This window comes from Podarcis gaigeae (assembly GCF_964106915.1).
Source record: "Podarcis gaigeae genome assembly, chromosome: 8".
Taxonomy (NCBI): domain Eukaryota; kingdom Metazoa; phylum Chordata; class Lepidosauria; order Squamata; family Lacertidae; genus Podarcis; species Podarcis gaigeae.
Window position 1 is genome coordinate 80,029,009 of NC_139684.1, and position 22,089 is coordinate 80,051,097.

At 46.0% G+C, this 22,089-nt stretch overlaps 1 protein-coding gene across 1 annotated transcript; it reads right to left on the reverse strand.

Moving 5' to 3' along the window:
• Positions 1-4,816: 4,816 nt before the first annotated feature.
• On the reverse strand, positions 4,817-17,758 carry LOC310851792 (cornifelin homolog A-like). Its single transcript, XM_083754476.1, has 4 exons — positions 17,737-17,758; positions 8,446-8,577; positions 6,523-6,659; positions 4,817-5,141 (listed from the first exon to the last, which is right to left on the reverse strand). The coding sequence occupies exons 2-4, from the start codon at positions 8,567-8,569 to the stop codon at positions 5,052-5,054; spliced, it is 351 nt and encodes a 116-aa protein (XP_083610602.1). The 5' UTR covers positions 8,570-8,577; positions 17,737-17,758; the 3' UTR covers positions 4,817-5,051.
• Positions 17,759-22,089: the final 4,331 nt, after the last annotated feature.

Sequence of the window (22,089 nt, forward strand, 5' to 3'; positions counted from 1 at the left end):
GAAAGGATCCTGAAACGAACTGAACTATCCCTAATCAGAAACGAACTACACAAGAAAAGATACCTACTAGACCAAACCAACAAAGATCTACTCACTCTTCACCTCAAACTCTGTAACAAAATCCACCCTGCACTCTGGGACAAATGCAAACAACTAGCCGTCTGGAGAGCTGAAACGGAGACCTCACATAAGACAGACACACACACCAACAAACTCCACAAACTAGAGAAACGCCAGAAGCCCGGCCACCCTCCACAGCAACCCATGAAACAAACAGTACATAACATATCAGACAGGATCCTCACCACAACTGAAACCAAAGTACTCTCCAAAGGTTTCAACTTTGCAGTCGCCCCGAGACGCATCCCCACGGAAAACATCATATGCGGAGTCGAAGCTAGCCTAACCAAATTCAACCCAGATGAAGCCAATAAAATCAGACTTGAAGTCACCAACATCCTCTGCTCCAGCAAACCACCCAGAAGCAATTTACACAAAGAAGAACAGAAAGCACTCACCAACCTGAGGAAAGACAACAACATAATCATTCTCCCAGCAGACAAAGGTAATGCCACAGTGGTGATGAACACATCGGACTACCAAGCAAAACTATCAAAGCTACTCCAAGATCCTGCCTACAAACCTATAAAAACAGATCCCACCACCTATCTGGAAAAAACCACCAAATCCAAAATAAAAGCCTCTCCTATCAGTGAAGAAATCCAGCTAAGAATCATCCCCAGAGAAAAATCATCCAGATGCCCCAAACTCTACGGCCTCCCCAAGATACACAAAGAAGGAACACCACTCAGACCAATAGTCAGCTCCATAGGCTCACCTCTACAAAATCTCGCTAAATTTCTCGCCAAGCAACTTCAGCCCTATGCAGAATCCATCTCTTCACACGTACCAAACTCCTTCCAGTTCATAGAAACAATAAAGAAGCAAAACCTACATCCTAATGACCTACTTGTGAGCTTCGATGTTGTATCTCTCTTCACACAAGTGCCCATTAATGAAGCCTTGACAGCTATTCAAAACAAATACAATCCCCCCGAATACATCTTGGACCTGACCAACCACTGCCTAACCAACACGTACTTCATCCACAATGGACAAAGATACAAACAGATAGAAGGAGCACCTATGGGATCACCCCTCTCACCGGTCATCGCAAACCTGTACATGGAACACTTTGAAACCAATGCTTTAGACAAGTCAGAACACAAACCCAAACTTTGGCTCAGATATGTTGACGACACCTTTGTAATTTGGCCACACGGGAAGGAAAAACTGGATAGCTTCCTCACACATCTCAACAACTTACACCCCAAAATACAATTCACTATGGAAATAGAAGCCAACAACCAACTTCCCTTCCTTGAGACGTCCTAATCTACAAAAAACCTGATGGCTCCCTAGGACACACTATCTACCGGAAAAAAACACACACCAACCGCTACTTACATGCACAATCACACCACCACCCTGCACAAATAAACTCCGTAGCCAAGACTCTCATCTCCAGAACCAAACGCCTGGCTGACAAAGACCACTTGACAACTGAGTTACAGAATCTCTCAAATGTGTTAATTGCCAATGGATACCAGCAAAACAGGATTACGAAGCTAATCCAAAAGGAAACACCCCCCAAAAACCAAGACACAGAAGAAAACAATGGCATGGCCCTCCTTCCTTATATCAAGGGCACTACAGATAAAATTAGCAAAATCCTCCATAAACACAATATCAAAACAGCCTTTTGCACCAACCAAAAAATAGCCAATATCCTCAGAAACCCCAAGGATAAAATCCAGTTGGAAAACCAAGGGATCTATGAAATACCCTGCAAAGTCTGCCCAGCCACGTACATTGGACAAACAAACAGACGAATAAATGCACGTATCGCAGAACACAAGAATGCCGTCAAAAAAGAAGAAAAAACTTCCTCTCTTTTCCAACACATGAAAGAAACAGGACACGAAATTAATTTTGCAGATTCCAAATTGCTCTTTAACACGGAACATCACCACAAGAGAATAATCATGGAAGCCATCGAGATAGAGAAACACCCTCACAACATGAACAAGCGTGACGACACATCCCGCTTGCCAGACATCTGGAAATTAGCCCTCCCCACAAAAACTGACACCAGATCCAGAGGCACACAGAACGCCAACACCAATCAACCACACCAGACCCAAACCCAGACCCTCTCCACAGATGAATTACTGACACCATCCAGTAGCCAATCCATGGTGGCACCTCCGGATGCTGCACCCCCCTGCAATCCCTACACAGATCTGGCTGACACAAGCCACAAAACCACAGCTCGCCCCTATACACGAAGCCAAGCCAAAGCACAACTAAGTGCAATACAGCCATCTTCTCAGGAAAACTCTTCACAAAGTTCAAGAGGTCAAGACACAAAGACTTTAGCAACTAATCCACACCTAATGACCCACCTAAGTGGTACTCAGGATATCACTCAAGAAATCACTCAAGGTATCTCTCAAGTAATTAAGGAACAAAAGAAGAAAAGGCACACTAGCCTGGGAACTTCCTCTCTGCCCAGAACATTGGAGGCTAGACACCACACCCCCTCTACAGTATTTATAGGAACTCAAACATTGAGATCCCGCTCTATTCCAGTAACAAGAAGCCGAAAGCACCAGCCTGAAGATGACGAGTGAGACCTCGTCGAAACGTCGCCTAGACACCCCAACTTTTACACGGGAAGACACCCGAGGACACCAAAACCTGCATTCCTGTACCCGTGAAAATCTACGAAAGCAAATACCCTATATATATATATATATATATATATATATAGGGTATTTGCTTTCGTAGATTTTCACGGGTACAGGAATGCAGGTTTTGGTGTCCTCGGGTGTCTTCCCGTGTAAAAGTTGGGGTGTCTAGGCGACGTTTCGACGAGGTCTCACTCGTCATCTTCAGGCTGGTGCTTTCGGCTTCTTGTTACTGGAGATCCCGCTCTGTTCCAGTAACAAGAAGCCGAAAGCACCAGCCTGAAGATGACGAGTGAGACCTCGTCGAAACGTCGCCTAGACACCCCAACTTTTACACGGGAAGACACCCGAGGACACCAAAACCTGCATATATAGGGTATATATATATATATATATATATATATATATATATATATAACGTTTTCAGGTTTTTACAATAATCCTGCCAATGTCTTGATCTGTTTACAGTTTGTTTGTAAATACTCAATAGACCACTTTCTATTCCTTTCTAAAAAGTTTATTATCTTGATTTCTTATTCTTCTAGTAACTTTCACCATATCTGAATACTCCATTAAGTTTCTGTATCCAATCTTCGTTCTTCGTGACCTCTTTGTCCTGCCACTTTGGGGCAAATAACATTCTTGCAGCTGTAGTCGCACACATGTATTTGTATTAATTGTTGGTGGATCGAGGATAAAGGACTAGATTTTTTTCTTGCTTATCTGACCAACACTTTGTTTTTAATGGGGTAGTTAATCTTCCCTCAGCTTTGCAAACCTTATCTGTTTATTTGTTATTTTATTTATATTTTAAACACCTTTTAGGGCACCCTGACCTCACATTGTGGCTGTAAGACACATGAAAATACAGTGGCGATAAACAAAGAGGTTCTGCTCTTATGCATGTTACCTCAGCCCAGCTGAACGCTGATGGACGTACTTCCAAGTATACGAACATAGGATTACACTGTCTCAGAAGGTAATATGGGATGGTTCAGTTGGGCCTGTTAATTTATAGCATTAAGTTCCTTTGTACTCAATTGAGATAATCATTTATTTATTTAGCTCCATCATTGTTGGTTTTCCTTGCCCCGAGGCGCCTGCGATCACCAGAGGTGAAGCAACAGAGGATAGGGAAGAAAGTGGCTGCATGGCTAAGCAGGCATGGAATGTGCAATTGTCTGTGTTTCACAAGTGCTTGCACTTGGTTGAGTTCAATCCTCAAAGCTGATCAAAGGATGCTTCCTTCTATCAGGCCAAACTATCTGTTCTTCCGGTTTAGCTCAGTAGGTCTGCTCTGATGGGCAGCAGCTCTCCTGGAGAGGTCTAGCCCATAGCTGTCACGCGTCCCTTATTTGGCAGGACAGTCCCTTATCCCAGCGCCATGTCCCGCTGCTGTCCCTTATTGATGATGTCCCTTAAATTTCCCAGGTTTCAAAGGAAGCAGCTCCTCTCCCTCCCTGCCGGCCAGGGAGGAGGGAGGCTCCAACTGTGTTGCTTGGCTGTGTTGCTCACCCAATAAGAAGTCTAAGAATGACTGGGGGGTGGAGCTTGCATGTCTTGTGTTGATCAAATCGGCTGCGTTGCCTGGGGACTTGCCTTTGCTCAGCGCTTCCCAACGGAGAGGTGACGGTGGTTTTCCTTGAGGCTTTGTTTGGCTGCTGGCTGGGCTTTCTGCCTTTGGCTCAGAGGGGCTCAGAAGTTGAACATACCTGTGCCCGGAAAATCCTTTATTTTGGCTGCTGATCCCTTATTTTTGAGGCTGCTGGTCCCTTATTTTCAAATCTGTAAACTGACAGCTATGCCTTAGCCCTAACCCTTTTAACTCAGGCTGTCAAGGATTGAACTTGAGAACTTCTGCCTCTCCCAGAAGTTTCCCTCCATGCCATAAAAAAAGCTTCATGGGCTGATTTCTGTATATGAGTCCTTGGTTAGACAGACAGGAGCAGGCCACGTTGTCTTTTCTTAACCCCCTGGCCAGTTAGCACCCCTAAGTCTTCTATCGGGCCAGGGGATCACACTCATTCTCACTTAACCCATTCTTCCAAAAAAACAAACTCATGCAGTTTGAGACAATGATTATTTTATTTTGACACAATTTTCAAGGTGGGATGACCGCAGGGGCTGAACAGAGGAGAGCTGTATCTTTTCCTCTTTCCTTGTGCAAGGACAATAGGTCTTTTGCTCTGCAGTTGATACGCTTCTGGGTTCAGAAGCTGGCCTCCGTCCCTCACTGCCATTGATCCAGCTACTTCGTTCTCCCTGCAGGAGTGAAAAATGTCTGCCAGCTTCCCTTCTGCTTCAGTTCTTGTTCTTCAGCTCTCGGGCGAGTTGACAGAGGCCGCAGAATGGACAGCAGGCCATGACCACCCAGTCCTCACAAATGGAGCCCTGGGTTTCGGAAACAAAGAGGCTGCGTTAAAATGGAAGGTCGGGGGCAAGTGAAGTTGTGTAGCTCCCAAGAGACAAAACTTGAGACAGAGGCTGAAATTCCTAACCATCTAGGGATTCATTTCAGCCAAACTCAGGCAAATCAGCCTTAGAGCTGGTTCAGCAAAGGCACACCGCCCACACATTGATTATTATAGCACTTTTAAAAAATTGCAAGAGCACTTTACTTTTGAATATTCAATTGTGTTTCCAGCTCTTATGAGCAAGGTTCATTTTCCCAATGAGTCCCAAAGCAATGATAAAAGTCAATTCAAAAGCAACATCCATCAGGAAAATAAAGGGCACTTAACTAGGGGCATAAGAGAAAACAACTTAAGTGCCAGGCAGGCCTCTCTGGGGATGATGGTATTCCAAATACAGGGGGCCACCACAGAAGAGGCCCTCCCTTCCTATTAATCTCTGCCATCAAATACTGCCAAATGACTAGAATAAAATGTCCCGGGATGTCCTCATGCATATAGTAGCAGCGTAATATGCTGAAGTCAGCAAATAAAGGTTTGAATGGAAAAGAAAAACATTGTGCCTGCACATCAAGCTGCTGCTAAAAGCCAGACTTTCAATGGTCATCTGAAAAGTTGGGCAGCCCTAAGGAACTCTAATCATGGTAAGAAAACCAGCAATGGGTAGATGATGATTTACTACTTATACCCAGCCCATCCACCCCGTTGTGTCTTCTTCCTTGGTAGGTTTCAGGTACATAACTAGCTTGATACCTACCAACATATTTTGAGTAAGGATGGGCAAATATGTCAATTTTGGTTTGTCTCATTTTTTAAACGTTCCCAGTCTTAATTTTTCCACATCAGTTTGCAGGGCTTTTGTTTTTTAAAGTTGCTATGAAACTAATTAGCATTTTGACGCAAATTTCTCTTAATATAGTTTGTATGCAGTTTTGCCTGATTTACACATTTTTTGCAAAGCAATATTCCCACACATAATGCATTTTTGTATGGCCTTTGCAGTAATATACGCATTTCAATTAACACCTTGCCCTAGTATTTGCATTTTTGTTCACATTGCTTGAACTGCGCTGCAACATTCAGAGAAGTGCAAATTTCAAAGGACGACTGCGTTTTGGTTCGTGCATTGTGTCAGAAAATGCAAATTGGTAAGGTTTGCTTTTAAACATGAGCTGAATCAGATTCCTCCTCCGTGCCTAATTTCGAACCTATAAAAAGGTATTCATTAAAACAGACTGGGCTTTTCTTTTGGAGCAGAACAGCAACTCCACCCCAGCTCCACGCCTGGCCAGCCCATCAGTTTAACTACCACCCCAACCCCTCTCCCCACACCCATCTTTATTTGACTCCCCACATCTCACCTCAATGTGGAATCTCTCGCGCACACTGGTCCGCAGAGCAACGATAGTACCAGGCAGGTACGGGAGGCAGCAGCACTCACCTGCCTGCTCTGACACACGGCAGGCAAGGATGCACGGAACGAAGGTACCACAGAGACCTGGAGGAAGGGAGACAGAAGCATTCTGCATGTATCCGGAGGAAGGCAAATGATTTCCAGTGAGGGCTCTGGAAACCAAGTCCTATAGGGGATATGGATATGTTTAGCTGGGAGAAAAGAAGGTTAAGGGGAGAGATTATAATCCAAAGAGGTTGTCAGGCAAAAGGTGGAGCAGATTTAAAACTATGGAACTTGCAATTGCAGGAGGTGGTGAAGGCCACCAATTTGGTTGACCACCGGTGCTTTCATAGAATCATGCATTACTTTAAGTACTGTATTTTTCCATGTACAAGACGATATTTCCCCCCCAAAATTTTTTAAGTTTAAAATTGGGGGTTGTCTTATACATGGAATGTTGCAGTTAATTATTTCTGAATTTTAGGCTCAAAAAATAGGGGGCATGGAAAAATCTTATACATGGAAAAATACAGTAAATGCATGTTTATGGGTTTTGTTGGCGGGCGGAATGGTCTGGGGGCTAGTTATTCAAAACATGTCTAGTTGCCGTACCGCTCTGACCAGTAGGTTGGGCCAGTTGAATTTAGAGAATTAAAAGGCTGTTTGGTGGAGACAGCGAGATAATAAAAACATCCACTTGGTGGCAGCAGTGAGGTTAAGTAGGAGGAGGGGTTAGCTAAGCTCATGGGCAGGCAAACTAAGGCCCGGGGGCCGGATGCGGCCCAATCGCCTTCTAAATCTGGCCCGCGGACGGTCCGGGAATCAGCATGTTTTTACATGAGTAGAATGTGTTCTTTTATTTAAAATGCATCTCTGGGTTATTTGTGGGGCATAGGAATTTGTTAATTTCTTTTTTTCCCAAAATATAGTCCGCCCCCCCAAAAAATGGTCTGAGGGACAGTGGACCGGCCTCCTGCTGAAAAGGTTTGCTGACCCCTGGCTAAGCTGGTTTGCTTGCCTCGCTTTCTTTGCACAGTGCAGGTCGCACTTGATCCTGTGCTGTTACACCCCAGTTGCAGTCTGTCACTCTGACCATTACACATCACTGTCTCCCAATGCCTAAGCTTCCTGCATAAGCCTAATGCAGAAGATTCCTTCCATCGGCCTGTTTCTTCCTAATGCTTCACCTCATTCTTCCTAATTACTTCTTCCCCTGTGTTTTCGTTTTCTCCCCCGTGCCACTCGCCATTACATTTAGATGCTGAATCTGATGGCAGGGCCCGTGCTATTCCTCATTTCTGCATTGCCCCAAGCAGTTTTAAGTAACAATATAAAAAAGGCACGCACTGTCCATGAGGGAGGCGCCATCTGTTTCGAAGGAACACCAAGTTTCATGGATATAGAAAAATCCTTGGGGGCAAGAGGGGGCCAAACAAACCAACAACAACTTAGTGCAGACGGTGCATGCTCAGTGGGAACAGAATGCTTTTTGACTAGTGGGCGGGAAACAGATCTTGGGAGAAATAGGTAATGGAGTATCCTGGGAAAGGGCGGGCCTGGCTGGGACTCTGTACAAGATCACTCCACACTGTAACGGTTTGCTGCAAGTGCCGGTAATAAAAATAGCCTCACGTATTAGCAACAACCGATCCCTCGCCCCTTCTAGGTTGGCTAACTTTTGATTTCAATAATCTTGCTCTTTTCAGGGAAGGCAGGCAGGGAAAGGGCTGCCCCGTGGATCGATCAGTGGCAAAATCTTGAGTTTCCTGGCTCTTCTGATTGCCTGACAGACAGCTCATTAGCCCTCCTTCCTTCTTCTCATGTACAGCCTACCACTTGAGTGGCAGAAAGGAACTGCTAGCTGCCAACACACACCCCAATTACTCACAGATGCCCATATCGGAACAGCAGTCACACAGGTCTGTATTCCAGGCCCCTTGGTTGCTCAAAGTGTAGCTGGCGCCAACAGCTTGTGGCTGGGCATCGATGATGAACTCCGTCTGATAGGCCATGTCAGCTCCTGGAAAGTGGAGAGGAGAGGCAGGAGAGCTCCTGTTATTCCGCACCATCAGACCCAGGCCCCAGCTGTGGGATTTAATGTGCTTTGGGTAATGGTGAGCCCTTGGAACCAACCCACTCACAGACCTTCCGGGTGTCCCCATTTTCCAGGGACAGTTCCAGATTTACAGAAGCCGTCCTGGTTAATGATTTGATCCTGAAATGTCCCGCTTTTCTTTAAAGGTAAAGGTAAAAGTACCCCTGACCATTGGGTCCAGTCACGGACGACTCTGGGGTTGTGGCACTCATCTTGCTCTATAAGCCAAGGGAGCCAGTGTTTGTCTGCAGACAGCTTCCAGGTCATGTGGCCAGCATGACTAAGCCGCTTCTGGTGAACCAGAGCAGCGCACAGAAACACCGTTTACCTTCCCGCCAGAATGGTACCTATTTATCTACTTGCACTTGACATACCTTCAAACTGCTAGGTGGGCAGGAGCTGGGGCCGAACAACAGCTCACTCCGTCGGGGGATTCAAACCGCCAACCTTCTGATCGGCTCTGTGGTTTAGACCACAGTGCCACCCGTGTCCCTATCGCTTTTCTTTAGGACGTCCCTATTTTCATTAGAGAGGGTATGGAGCTATGCGACCCCCAAGCCAAGGAGATAAGTAACTACACAACCTTTAGAAGACATGTGGAGGCAGCCTTGTACAGTATAGGGAAGTTTTTAAATGTTTAATGGTTTATTAAGTTTGTTGGAAGCTGGCCAGAGTGGCTGGGGCAACCCAGTCAGAGGGACAGGGTATAACTAATAAAATTATCATTATCATTATGGAACAGGACGTCCCTATTTTCTTTGGAGAAATGTTGTATGCACTCACCAATCCTGGCCTGTATTTTGAGGCTTTTTGCCAGCCCCCTCTCTTTATCTGCATTTAATTATAAACCATAGTTTAGCTTAATTGTGGTTGAAGTGTGAATATGAAGTTTGCTGGTCCATGGCGGCAGGGATAATGGTGGTTTCACTCCTTCCCTGCTGCTAAATGCACTGCATGGAGCTAAGCCATGGTTTGGTTTAGGATTACATGCAAACCCTGGCACATGGTTTGTTTTCCCCCAAACCATGAGCAGTAGGCCAAGAACAAACCATAGTTACAACTTGTGTTTTGCTTAAAGTGAGACATAAATCCCAGACCTGGGGTTCTGATGTAATACAGTGGTGCCTCGCAAGACGAAATTAATTCATTCTGCGAGTTGTTTCATCTTGCGATTTTTTCGTCTTGCGGAGTGCGGATTTCCTGGGTATTAACAAACTCGCAAGACGTTTTCGTCTTGCGAAGCAAGCCCATAGGGGAAATCGTCTTGCGAAGCAACTCAAAAAACGAAAAACCCTTTCGTCTTGCGCGTTTTTCGTCTTACGAGGCATTCGTCTTGCGAGGTACCACTGTACTAAGCTAAACCATCGCTTAGCACCCAGCAAGGGGAAGAATGAAGCAGCTACAATGTCTACTCTGTTTCCTACCCTTTAAATGATAGTTCAACGTAACTGTGGCTTTCAAATGCCATGCAAACCAGGCACTGCAACTGCGTACACACTCCTGTTTACTCTGCATCCGATTGGCACCCACTCCCACCACTTGGAAAGTGGTGTAAAGTCATGTCGTTCCTCAGGAAATGCTGCCTTTTGATGCATGCCCCCCCCAGAAACCACCTCCGATCCAAATTGAGAAAAAGTATGACCTAGCTGTGTTTTAAGCTGGTATTGTGTACACAGCCTGTCTTGCTGCACATCTCCCGCTCATTTTTGTGGGGTTTGGTCAAAGGGAGCCTTCCCCTGTGGACTGTGGTGGCTCGGTTCTATCCTGCTGCTATCTTTAATGGCCCTCAAAACGACTCCCTTTGCCTCATGGCATCTTGCTAGGGTGGAGGAAGATGGAGACCTGTTGGCATGGCAACAAGGTAGACTCGTGCTCAGATAGCCGATCTCTTGCGGAGATCCTTGTATGACCTCCTCAGGCTGTGTTCCTACAACCGCATCTGCTCAAACAGGCCCCAAACACCCGTTTTGTGCTCTTGTTTGAAGCCACGTTGAGATGGTCTTAGCTTTTCAGTTCTCCTTGAGGGTTGCATGGAGACATTTTAGGCAGAAATCTAGCTTGTTCCCAGACAATCTGAGTGAGCATTTTGGGCAAGGCCCCAAATACAAAGTGGAAGAACTATTTCCAAACAGTACAGGAAACGCCTTGAGAGGACAAGAAGCTCACACCCTCATAGCAAATATATATGCTCTGTGAAAGAATCTCTCTCTCTCTTTCTTTCTTTCTTTCTCTCTCCCTCTCTCTCTGCTGAAATCTGTGAAAGGAAGAGGTTGAGGATGAGGAAATTGTTCAGAGTCAACAGAGGATGCCTTCAGATTTTCACACAGAACCGCTGTGTACACACCATATATTTAAAACATATTTTTATCCCCCAAAGAATCCTTCTAAACCACTCTGAAAATTATAGCTCTGTGAGTGGAAGGGGTGTGTGTGTGTGTGTGTGTGTGTGTGTGTGTGTGTGTGTCCCCTAACAACTCTTAGCAAACTACAGTTTCCAGGAGTCTTTTGGAGATGTCGATTGTTTAAAGGGATATGAAAGTGTTTTAAATGTATGGTGTGGATGGGCCCTCTGAGTTAATTTGTAAGAAAAGCCACTAACAAATCCAATAAATAATAATAAATATGGGCTGCTTGCAAATAAACCAAAAGACTATGGCCACATTCAACCATACATTTAAAGCACTATGATGCCACTCGAAACAGACATGGTGTCACCCAAAGTATTCTGGGAGCTGTAGTTTGCTAAGGGTGCCGTTGGGTGAGACCCATTCCCCTCATAGAGCTACAATTTTCAGATTGAATTAACAATCCCTTTTCACGGGGAACTCTGATAGTTGTTGCTTTGTGAGAGGAATAGGGGTCTACTCAAAACTCCCAGCACCTTTAACACATTACAGCTCCCAGAATTCTTTGGGGGGAGAGCCATGTTTGTTTAAAGAAGCACCATAGTGCTTTCAATGCTGGGTATGAATGTGGCCCATGTCTCCAATGATCTTGCCTACAGGCGGCACATATACTTGGTAGTTCTAGCCCTGGGGAACATGTTACGCTGTCAGATAACGTGTGGTTTATCTGAAATGAAAAGGGACCAATGGCACTGGAGGAAAATTAAGGGTGGAACTATAGTGTGTACAATCCAAACATTATCAGGAGTTTCTGTCCACGCAGTTTAGATAACAGAACGGAACTTCCCTTTCATGAGAGCCGGATCGGCTTCGTTTGGGACTGGGCCCAGAACAAGAAAATTATGTGGGAGTTGTGGATATAGAAGTAATATACCCAACAGGACTGGCACGGAACACCATTTTTAATCTGCACGTCAGCAGTTTATACAGCAACACTTAGGGCATCTCCTCAAGTTACCTTTCTAAAAAGAAAGTGTTGGCTGGTGTCCCAAGCAAGGCAATGTGTCTAAATTATTTACTGTCACCAGAGTTTGCCCTGGCACAAAGGATATATTCAGGCCTGGAGTACTTTTTGTTTGTTTGTTTTCTGTTAAGGACAAAGCTTGTGATAGTTTCATCCCACAACTGACACTTTCTGAGAATCGCCGAAAAGCATATCCGTTTATATTTGCCAGAAGTTTTTGTATTTTAAACAAGGTTGCCAAATTTTGAGCAGGGTCTAGATGTAGCCATGCCTTTGACAGAGAAGTTTTATCACATTTAACTCCATGCTATTAAAAGCTACGGTTGCTGATCTCTACATGTCAAACCTCTGTTAAAAGGATAGTGGTGTTTCTGGCTGGATTTTTTTTTTATATTATTATTATTGCTCTGCTGGTAACCTCATTTTAAGAGATGTGGATTCATGAAGATGTATCTCCTTAGAGGAGGAAAAACCTCAGGCCACAATAAACTAGTTAGCTTCCAAGGTGCCACCGGATTTTATGGGAGAGAAAGTCCTGTTGAAATCAATGAGAATTAAGCACTTAACTGTGCTCAACTGCCACTGAAATCAATGAGCTTAAAAGTCCAATCCTAAAAACATTTACTTGAAAGTAAATCCCATTGATTTCAATGCAGCTTACTTCAAAGTATCTGTGCTTCAGCTCTGAACGCAGTTTAGATTTCTTGGGACTGTAGTGCAGTTCCTGACTTCTGTATGCTACAGGCAGACATGAATGTATGTGCTCCTGGCATTTCTCTTTCAGGGGCTAGTCTACATGACATTCATTTTATTTTTTAAAAAATAGCTTCTACTGCACAGTTTTAGCATGTATAAAGGTAAAGGTAAAGGTACCCCTGCCCGTACGGGCCAGTCTTGACAGACTCTGGGGTTGTGCGCCCATCTCACTTAAGAGGCCAGGGGCCAGCGCTGTCCGGAGACACTTCCGGGTCACGTGGCCAGCGTGACATTGCTGCTCTGGCGAGCCAGAGCCGCACACGGAAACGCCGTTTACCTTCCCACTGGTAAGCGGTCCCTATTTATCTACTTGCACCCGGAGGTGCTTTCGAACTGCTAGGTTGGCAGGCGCTGGGACCGAGCAGCGGGAGCGCACCCCGCCGCAGGGATTCGAACCGCCGACCTTTCAATCGGCAAGTCCTAGGTGCTGAGGCTTTAACCCACAGCGCCACAATCCCCCCCAAGCCTTTATTCTTTGCAATCAGGGCCAGATTTAGGTTTGATGAGGCCCTAAGCTACTGAAGGTAATAGTTTTATATGTCCAGCTGTCCTTTGTCAACAACAAATTGTCACTGTTTTTTGTGTTTAATATATGCTATATGGTAATTTATGGACCTAATAGGTATCTAAAGCCATTTGCACATGCAGAATGTAGGCACCCTATATATAGAGATGAGCAAACCAGTGATATTTTAGGGAGCAGGGTGGCAGGCGGGACCCGTTACTTACATCATAGGAGCCTAACACAACACAAAACAAAACACTGTTGCTGTATGTAGGTTTTATTTTATTTGTTTTTTATCTTATATTTTGGAAATGTACATCCAGTTTTTCCCCCTTTAAATTTTTGGGGGGACCCCCAAGAGAGTGGGAAGGGACGCAGGTGGCGCTGTGGTCTAAACCACAGAGCCTAGGGCTTGCCGATCAGAAGGTCGGCGGTTCGAATCCCCGCGATGGGGTGAGCTCCCGTTGCTTGGTCCCTGCTCCTGCTAACCTAGCAGTTCGAAAGCACCTCAAAGTGCAAGTAGATAAATAGGTACCGCTCCGGCAGGAAGGTAAATGGCGTTTCCATGCGCTGCTCTGGTTCACCAGAAGCGGCTTAGTCATGCTGGCCACATGACCAGGAAGCTGTACGCCGGCTCCGTCAGCCAATAAAGTGAGATGAGTGCCGCAACCCCAGAGTCGGCCACGACTGGACCTTTAAGAGAGTGGGACCCTAAGCTATAGGGCTTGTTTAGCTTATACATAAATATGGCACTGTTTGCAACCGTGTCAAGAAGGCTACACGCCCCCTTTTCAGATACCAAAAACTGAGAGGTTGTGCAAGGCACACCCAGTGATTCATTGGGTGGGTTACTAGCTTCACAAAGAAATTAAAGCAGTGACCTTTTCCCTCTGGGCATGCATTGGAATATTTCGCCTCCTTAGTTTGTGTGCCAGGCAGCCATTAACTGTGTAGGACCAGGGCCGGAAAAAGAGGTGGCAAACCTTTTCAATGGCTCAGCTGGGATTCAAACCCAGTTTTCAAGGAGTTCAGCTGCTGCACCCACCTTGGGGTGTTGTCCAGTATCCTTTCTATCTCACTGCACCCAATACAGCTGGGTGGCTGTTTAGCCATCATTTAAAAGGATATTCCAAGGGGGAAACAGGTGAAAATCTTGTAAATGGGGGGTCCACGGCACAAGACTGGGGGGCTACAGAGGGACGCGAGAAGTGGAGAAAAGAGAGAAGTGACCAAGAATCGAAAAGAAAACAGAATATCCTAAAAGTTTCCACAGCTTTGGGATAAAGTGAATTTGTTTTTCATGGCATTTCCTACTTCGTATTTGGTAGAATCAGGTTTCAGTCATGTGATTACCATATTTTTCCATGTATAAGACTAGGATTTTTTCCTAAAAAATAATGTCAAAAATTAGGGGGCATCTTATACACAAATGGCACATGGATGGCGCTGTGGGTTAAACCACAGAGCCTAGGACTTGCCAATCAGAAGGTCAGCGGTTCGAATCCCCACGACAGGGTGAGCTCCCATTGCTCGGTCCCTGCTCCTGTCAACCTAGCAGTTTGAAAGCATGTCAAAGTGCAAGTAGATAAATAGGTACTGCTCCAGCGGGAAGGTAAACAGTGTTTCCTTGCGCTGCTCTGATTCACCAAAAGTGGCTTAGTCATGCTGGCCACATGACCTGGAAGCTGGCTCCCTCGGCCAGTAAAGTGACATGAGCGCCGCAACTGCAGAGTCGTCCGCGAATGGACCTAATGGTCAGGGGTCCCTTTATACACAAATAGTGCTGAGGGTGGACTAGTGATTGGTTGTTGCTGCAAAAAATAGGGGGCGTCTTATACATGGGGGGTCTTATAGATGGAAAAATACGGTGTGTACTCAGTCTAACATGGAATTACCTTAACATAATGGACAGAGGTGGTATTTGGTTATCCCTCACAACAACAAAACTGGATATTTTAAAAAGCTTGTTTTTGGTCATCAAGCACAAGGGTCCCACTGATCAAGAAACTCTTAAAGTATACATTTTTATGTAATTGTGTATATTATAAAAATTATAAATAAAACATGTTCTATTTACAAACAAAACATTGAACTAGCTACCTTTCTACTGGTAGGACAGAGGGTTCACAGGAAGGAAACGAGGTCGGAAGGGAGACACAGTCGGAAAAGCATTGAGAAACACTGTTTTAAACAAAGGACAAAGCGGGCTGCAGATTCGCTTAAATTTTGCATATCCTAATATATTTGGATAAATGTAGCTGTAGAAATGGCTCCTCTAATTTAAGCAAATACAATGCATCTCTGACCTCCCCCCCCCCCCCGTCTTTCTTCTTTCCAGAGGCGGATTCAAGGTACCTGAAAGATGTTTTAAGAGCACTCTGGGGTCTAAATACCATCAGGAAGGAGACTGATTTGCGAAGTGGCCTTCACTAGGCAAAAAGAAGTGTGTCCTGGGGCAAAGTGTCCCAAAAGGGTGTCGTCATGGGAGGCCTAACGGTGCTTCCCAGACAGCCCACCTGAGTCACATTACATCTTCCTATGAAGAAGATAGCCTGAAGTCACTTCTGCAGGTGACTGGTCTCTGCCTAAATAGCCTGAGATAGCCGTGAGACTCCAGGAAACCCACAAAATATTCGTAGGACTTCCACCTTTACTAGAGCTGCTTTTTGGATTAACAACACAGGTGTGACTTGTCAGAGGAGCATTTTTCCTACTATTGCTTAGCTCTCAGCCTGCTATTTATTTATTTCTGTTCTTTTTCTATCTAAACCTTTCCCCATGGACTGCAAGAAGATCAAACCTATCCATTCTGAAGGAAATCAGCCCTGGGTGCTCACTGGAAGGACAGATCCTGAAGCTGAGGCTCCAAGACTTTGGCCACCTCATGAGAAGAGAAGACTCCCTGGAAAAGACCCTGATGTTGGGAAAGATGGAGGGCACAAGGAGAAAGGGACGACAGAGGACGAGATGGTTGGACAGTGTTCTCGAAGCTACCAGCATGAGTTTGACCAAATTGCGGGAGGCAATGGAAGACAGGAGTCCCTGGCGTGCTCTGGTCCAGGGGGTCATGAAGAGCCGGACATGACTAAACAACAACAAAACCTTTTCCCGAGCAGTCTTTTGGGGCTTGCAAGAACAGCTTCCTCCAAGGAAATAAGTTTGTTCTTATCTGCGGTTTCTTCAAGGAAGCCAGGAACAAAGATTCGTGCACTGCAGGGAGATGGACTAAATGACGCTCAGGATCCCTTCCAACACTATAATTCTATGATCTTGCCATAGTGGGGAAGACTAGCCAGTTCTTTGCCTGGGTGCCAGCTGTTGATGAGCAACAAAATTAAGATGTGATCTGGGCTGGACAGTTCTTCAGATAGAGGACTCCTTCATGTAAGAGGCATGGCTATTCCAAATGCAGTTCCACTGCTCTTTACCAGGCAATCCTGATCTCACCACTATTAATCCACTTTATGATACCTGAATCAGTTCCCACCCAGTTTTTCCAAGTGTCTTGAACTACAGCTCCCATCACTCCCAGCCGACACAGCTGAAGGCTGATCTACATGTTCAGGCTACACCAGGCACCTCTCAATAGTCCCTTTATATTCCCTTCCCTCAGGCACAGCAAACAACTGAGCAGTGCTTGACCAAACAGGAACATTGCCCTTCCACCCATACTGAAATGCACACATCTCCTCAATATTTGCTTGGCTCAGACATTTTGCAGAAAACAACAGGAGAGACCTGTTGGGTTGTGATCGCCTAGCAACTGCAGACAACAAGCAAGCAAGTGGGATTGTGGTTCCCAAATTGCATCCAGAATCAATCTCCAGAATCACCTTCCTTGGAACTTTCCCATGGCAGCTCAGCTTCCTCGGGAGATAGCTTGCTCACTGCTAGGACTCTTCTCCTGCAATATGTTCCAGGTGTCTGCAACTTTCATCCAATGTGGCAGTGATGCTCACTTAGCCAGCAGTCTGCATGCACCAAGTATGTGCCCTAAACCCACCCCTGCCACATACAAGGGTTACCTGGCAAGCCACACAGCACATATCAATGTGGAATCACAGAATTGTCACATTTGGAAGGGACCCACGAAGGTCCTCTAGTCCAGCCCCCTGCAGTGCAGGAATATTTTATCTCCCAACATGGGGCTCGAACCCACAACCATGAGATTAGGAGTCTCAAGCTCTACCGACTGAGCTATCCCAGCACTTCCCTCTTAAAGTAGAAAGTCAGAAAATGACTAGACTAGGGAAAGGGCATGTATGCATTTTCCATGTGCTTGGAAGCACATATAAGAAGTCTGGAGGGCAGCACAGAACGGTTTAATGCAAACCACCCCACCCCAAAAGCCATGCATTTGTCATTTAGGTCGCTAGCCTCCCCCCCACCCCAAACACCAGCCCGTCATGAATGGAAAGTTTGCTAATATTTCTGTGAAAGCTTTCCTTGCTCACCTGGTTTTTCCCCCCCTGGAACTTCAGGTTCTGTGTTGACCAGATGACTTTGGGTAAAGAAACAAGTTGGGTGGGGTTCTGTTGGCGCCTCTTATATATATATGTACTAGGTTGGAAGGGCGGGGAGTGGGGGGAGTAGCAATTTGCTGTGGGGAAGGAGCAGATAAGGGAGAAAACAGCAGCCTGCCTTGGAGCAAGTTATTTAAGGTGGAGGAGGGGACCTGGAAATTGGGACATCTGGGAGGTCGGATAAAGTAAGTGGGTGTGCTTTGGGAAATAACAGTCGCATACAACTTCACACTGGAAAGAGCTTTGGATATCATTTTCAATCGCAAAAAGAAAGTGAGAAAGCTGGAATCTCCCCCCAAATGTAGCGTAACAGGAGACCAACCTGAGAAGTACCAGGTTGCAAACCGTCGTGAACGTTAAAGCCCTTCCACCTTTAGTTCATCCAACTAGGCCTGCTAGCCCAATTTTAAAAAATAAAAATAACCAGGGAGTTCCTGATCTCTTCCATTCGCATCCCTTCTCTCTGAGTTGAGTCAACTAGCTAGTGTTAAGGAAAAAACTTCTCTAGGCCCAGCTCAAGGCCCAGCTCATCGGGGTGCAAGTCCCCCGCAGGTCTATGCAGTCAGTAAAAGTTCCAGCCAAGTAAAGGTGTAGCAGGAACACCCCCCCCAATCATTCAGCTTGTACAAACTTCACACACACTCACACTCACACACTACATACGCTACGCTTCTGTTATAAATTCATAGAAAATCAACCATACATCGGATTTGCACTGTTCCGCTTTTATTTTACTCCATGAAGGAAGGACTACAAAAGGAAGTTTTATTTTACTCCATGAAGGAAGGCCAGCCATAATCCCTTGAACATCCCAGCACATCCCAGCACATCCACATCCACAGGAGCCCTGCCCAGTTGCTATGCCAACCCTGATGGTCCTAGACAGAAGACAATCAAGATCACAAAGAACTTCCATATGGGAGTGGATTCAGCATGGACTGGAACAAAGAACAATGATCAGATCTCCCCCCAGGGGGCAGGAAAATGATTCATGGGGAGGGGGGAGAAGGGAATCAGCCAGGTGACAGGACACTCAGGTTACCACCACAACTCCTCCCTCAACCCCTCCTTTCTGTAATGTATGCATGATGTTTCTGGGGGTGGGCTTGACCTACAGGATGGGAATTTCAAAAGTTTTTATAAGGTCTTGCACATCATTTTTCTGTGTCTTTCCTCTCTCCTGCAAGTGAGGGGAGCACCCTGTTGCAACAGTTCAATAAAGGCCAAGCCTACAGGCTGCTGTTTTGCTCCAAGTTATCCTGGTTGGTTTCTTTGTTTTTGTCCAAGGGAGCCCTCGGATTTTTCCGGTAACAAAGGTAAAGGGACCCCTGACTGTTAGGTCCAGTCACGGACAACTCTGGCGTTGCGATGCTCATCTCGCTTTATTGGCCCAGGGAGCCGGCGTACAGCTTCCGGGTCATGTGGCCAGCATGACTAAGCCGCTTCTGGCGAACCAGAGCAGCGCACAAAAACGCCCTTTACCTTCCCGCCGGAAGATACTTATCTACTTGCACTTTGACGTGCTTTCAAACTGCTAGGTTGGCAGGAGCAGGGACCGAACAACGGGAGCTCACCCCGTCGCGGGGATTCGAACCACCGACCTTCTGATTGGCAAGCCCTAGGCTCTGCGGTTTAACCCACAGCGCCACGCCAAAACAGCAGTCAGTAGACCATGATCTTTATTGTTGCACAACAGGTCCCCACAGGAGTAAGAACCCTGAGCATGGGGTGACACCCTCTTTTAAAACTTCCCTCTTTGCCCCAGAATACACTTTGAGAGGCATCATTGATATATCATCACTAACATCACTAGCATGTCACAAATGGGGAGGGGTATATAAAGGTTACACAAGTTCAATATTAGGTCACTTGATCAGACACCTTTCCCAACACCAATTAAGTACCCATCACCAAAAGAACAATAAAACTCTTGACATATTCTTGCCCTCAGGACTTGTCTGGAGACGGGCTTGCAGAACACCTGACTCGCTAAAGTGCCTCTGCAGATGTCTAGTGTTGCCCCCTTGGTCACTTCCTGGGTAGGGTGCCGAGAATGTGATCTCACGCTTCAGGGGAATTGTGGCGGGATGCCCTGCTGCCCACGTGGCTTCCTGCTTCTTGGTTCAAGGAGGGAGGTGGAGCCCAAATTCACCTTTCTTTAAGGGTTAAAATGGCATTGGAATGAGGAGAGTCGGTTAAAGTATGGATTTTCTACGAATTTATAAAGCTAGGTATCTTCCCTGAGCTGTCAAGTCGAAAGGATACATTCAGGCATAATATTTAAAGATGTAAAAGGTAAAAGTAAAGGAACCCCTAACCATTAGGTCCAGTCGCTGACGACTCTGGGGTTGCGGCGCTCATCTCGCTTTACTGGCCGAGGGAGCCAGCGTACAGCTTCTGGGTCATGTGGCCAGCCTCTTCTGGCAAACCAGAGCAGTGCACGGAAATGCTGTTTACCTTCCCGCTGGAGCGGTACCTATTTATCTACTTGTACTTTGACGTGCTTTCGAACTGCTAGGTTGGCAGGAGCAGGGACCGAGCAACGGGAGCTCACCCCGTCATGGGGATTTGAACCGCCAACCTTCTGATGGGCAAGCCCTAGGCTCTGTGGTTTAACCCACAGCGCCACCCGCATCCCTATTTAAAGATGTGCCCCCCCCATGTCATTTCCGTAACACTAGCTTGTTTCAGATCCTGTTTTAAAATGAGCAGAACTTATTCTTAGGATGGAAGCACCTCTTCTCGCATCAGACTGTGGATCCTGGAATGTCAGGGGTGGAACTGTAGCTTAGCATTGGACCACAATGCCCAGTTTCACCCTCCAGGAAGTGTGGAAAAGTCTCCTCTCTGAAATTCAGGCCACCAGTGTTTCTGAAACTCGGCTCCCCAGCCATTGTTGGACCACAACTTCCATCATCCCTACCTAACAAGACCAGTGGTCAAGGGTGATGGGAGTTGTAGTCATAGAAACATAGAATTGCAGAGTTGGAAGGGACCCGTCTAAGACCCTGCAATGCAGGGATATTTTGCCCAACAACAGCTGGTGAGCCAAGTTTGAGAAACGCTGGTAGAGCAAGGATGGAGAACCCTTGCCCTCAGGTGTGGCTGGACAGGTAGGGGTGGGGCTTTCTGACCAGGCCTAGGCATTGAAGGTTATCAAGTCCTCACCATCTGTTTATGTTTCAGTGACTAATCTAACAAGCATGGCTATAGTCTGGAAAATGAATAAATAACATGCCCTACTTTTCCGTGTATAAGACTAAGGTTTTTTATTTAAAAATTACAATGGTACCTCAGGTTAAGTACCGTATTTTTCGCTCTATAAGACGCACCAGACCACAAGACGCACCTAGTTTTTGGAGTTTTTGGAGGAGGAAAACAAAAAAAATATTCTGAATCTTAGAAGCCAGAACAGCAAGAGGGATCGCTGCACAGTGAAAGCAGCAATCCCTCTTGCTGTTTTGGCTTCTGGGATAGCTGCGCAGCCTGCATTCGCTCCATAAGACGCGCACACATTTCCTCTTACTTTTTCGGAGGGAAAAAGTGAGTCTTATAGAGCAAAAAATACGGTACTTAATTTGTTCCGGAGGTCCGTACTTAACCTGAAACTGTTCTTAACCTGAAGCACCACTTTAGCTAATGGGGCCTCCTGCTGCCGCCGCGCCACCGGAGCACGATTTCTGTTCTCATCCTGAAGCAAAGTTCTTAACCTGAAGCACTGTTTCTGGGTTAGCAGAGTCTGTAACCTGAAGCATATGTAACCTGAGGTACCACTGTATGTCAAAAATTGGGGGTCGTCTTATACAGTGGTAACTTGAGTTACAAACACCTCAGGTTACAAATGCCTCAGGTTACAAACTCCGCTAACCTGGAACGAGTAACCTTGAGTTGAGAACTTTGCCCCAGGATGAGAATAGAAACCATGTGCCGGCAGCGCAGCAGCAGCAAGACGCCCCATTAGCTATTGTGTGTGTTATTGGTGGCTGTGGCAAGGGCTGTTGTTGATTGGCTGTCGCTGTGGCAATTGGGAGGGTGATTGGCAGCTTCTGTTGGGCGAGGGGACAGACGATAGCTGGCTTTTGCAACGCATGTGAGTGGCAGCGTAGGTCAGGCGGGTGAGCAAATTTCTGCAATTCCCCCTAAAAAAAGCGTAACAATTCTGGGCCACCCCCCTCCAAAAAAAAGCTCAACAACTCTGGACAATCTCCCCTCATTTTCTTAATTCAGAGTCGCCAGTAATAGGGGGCGTCTTATACATGGGAGCATGTTATACACAGAAAAATA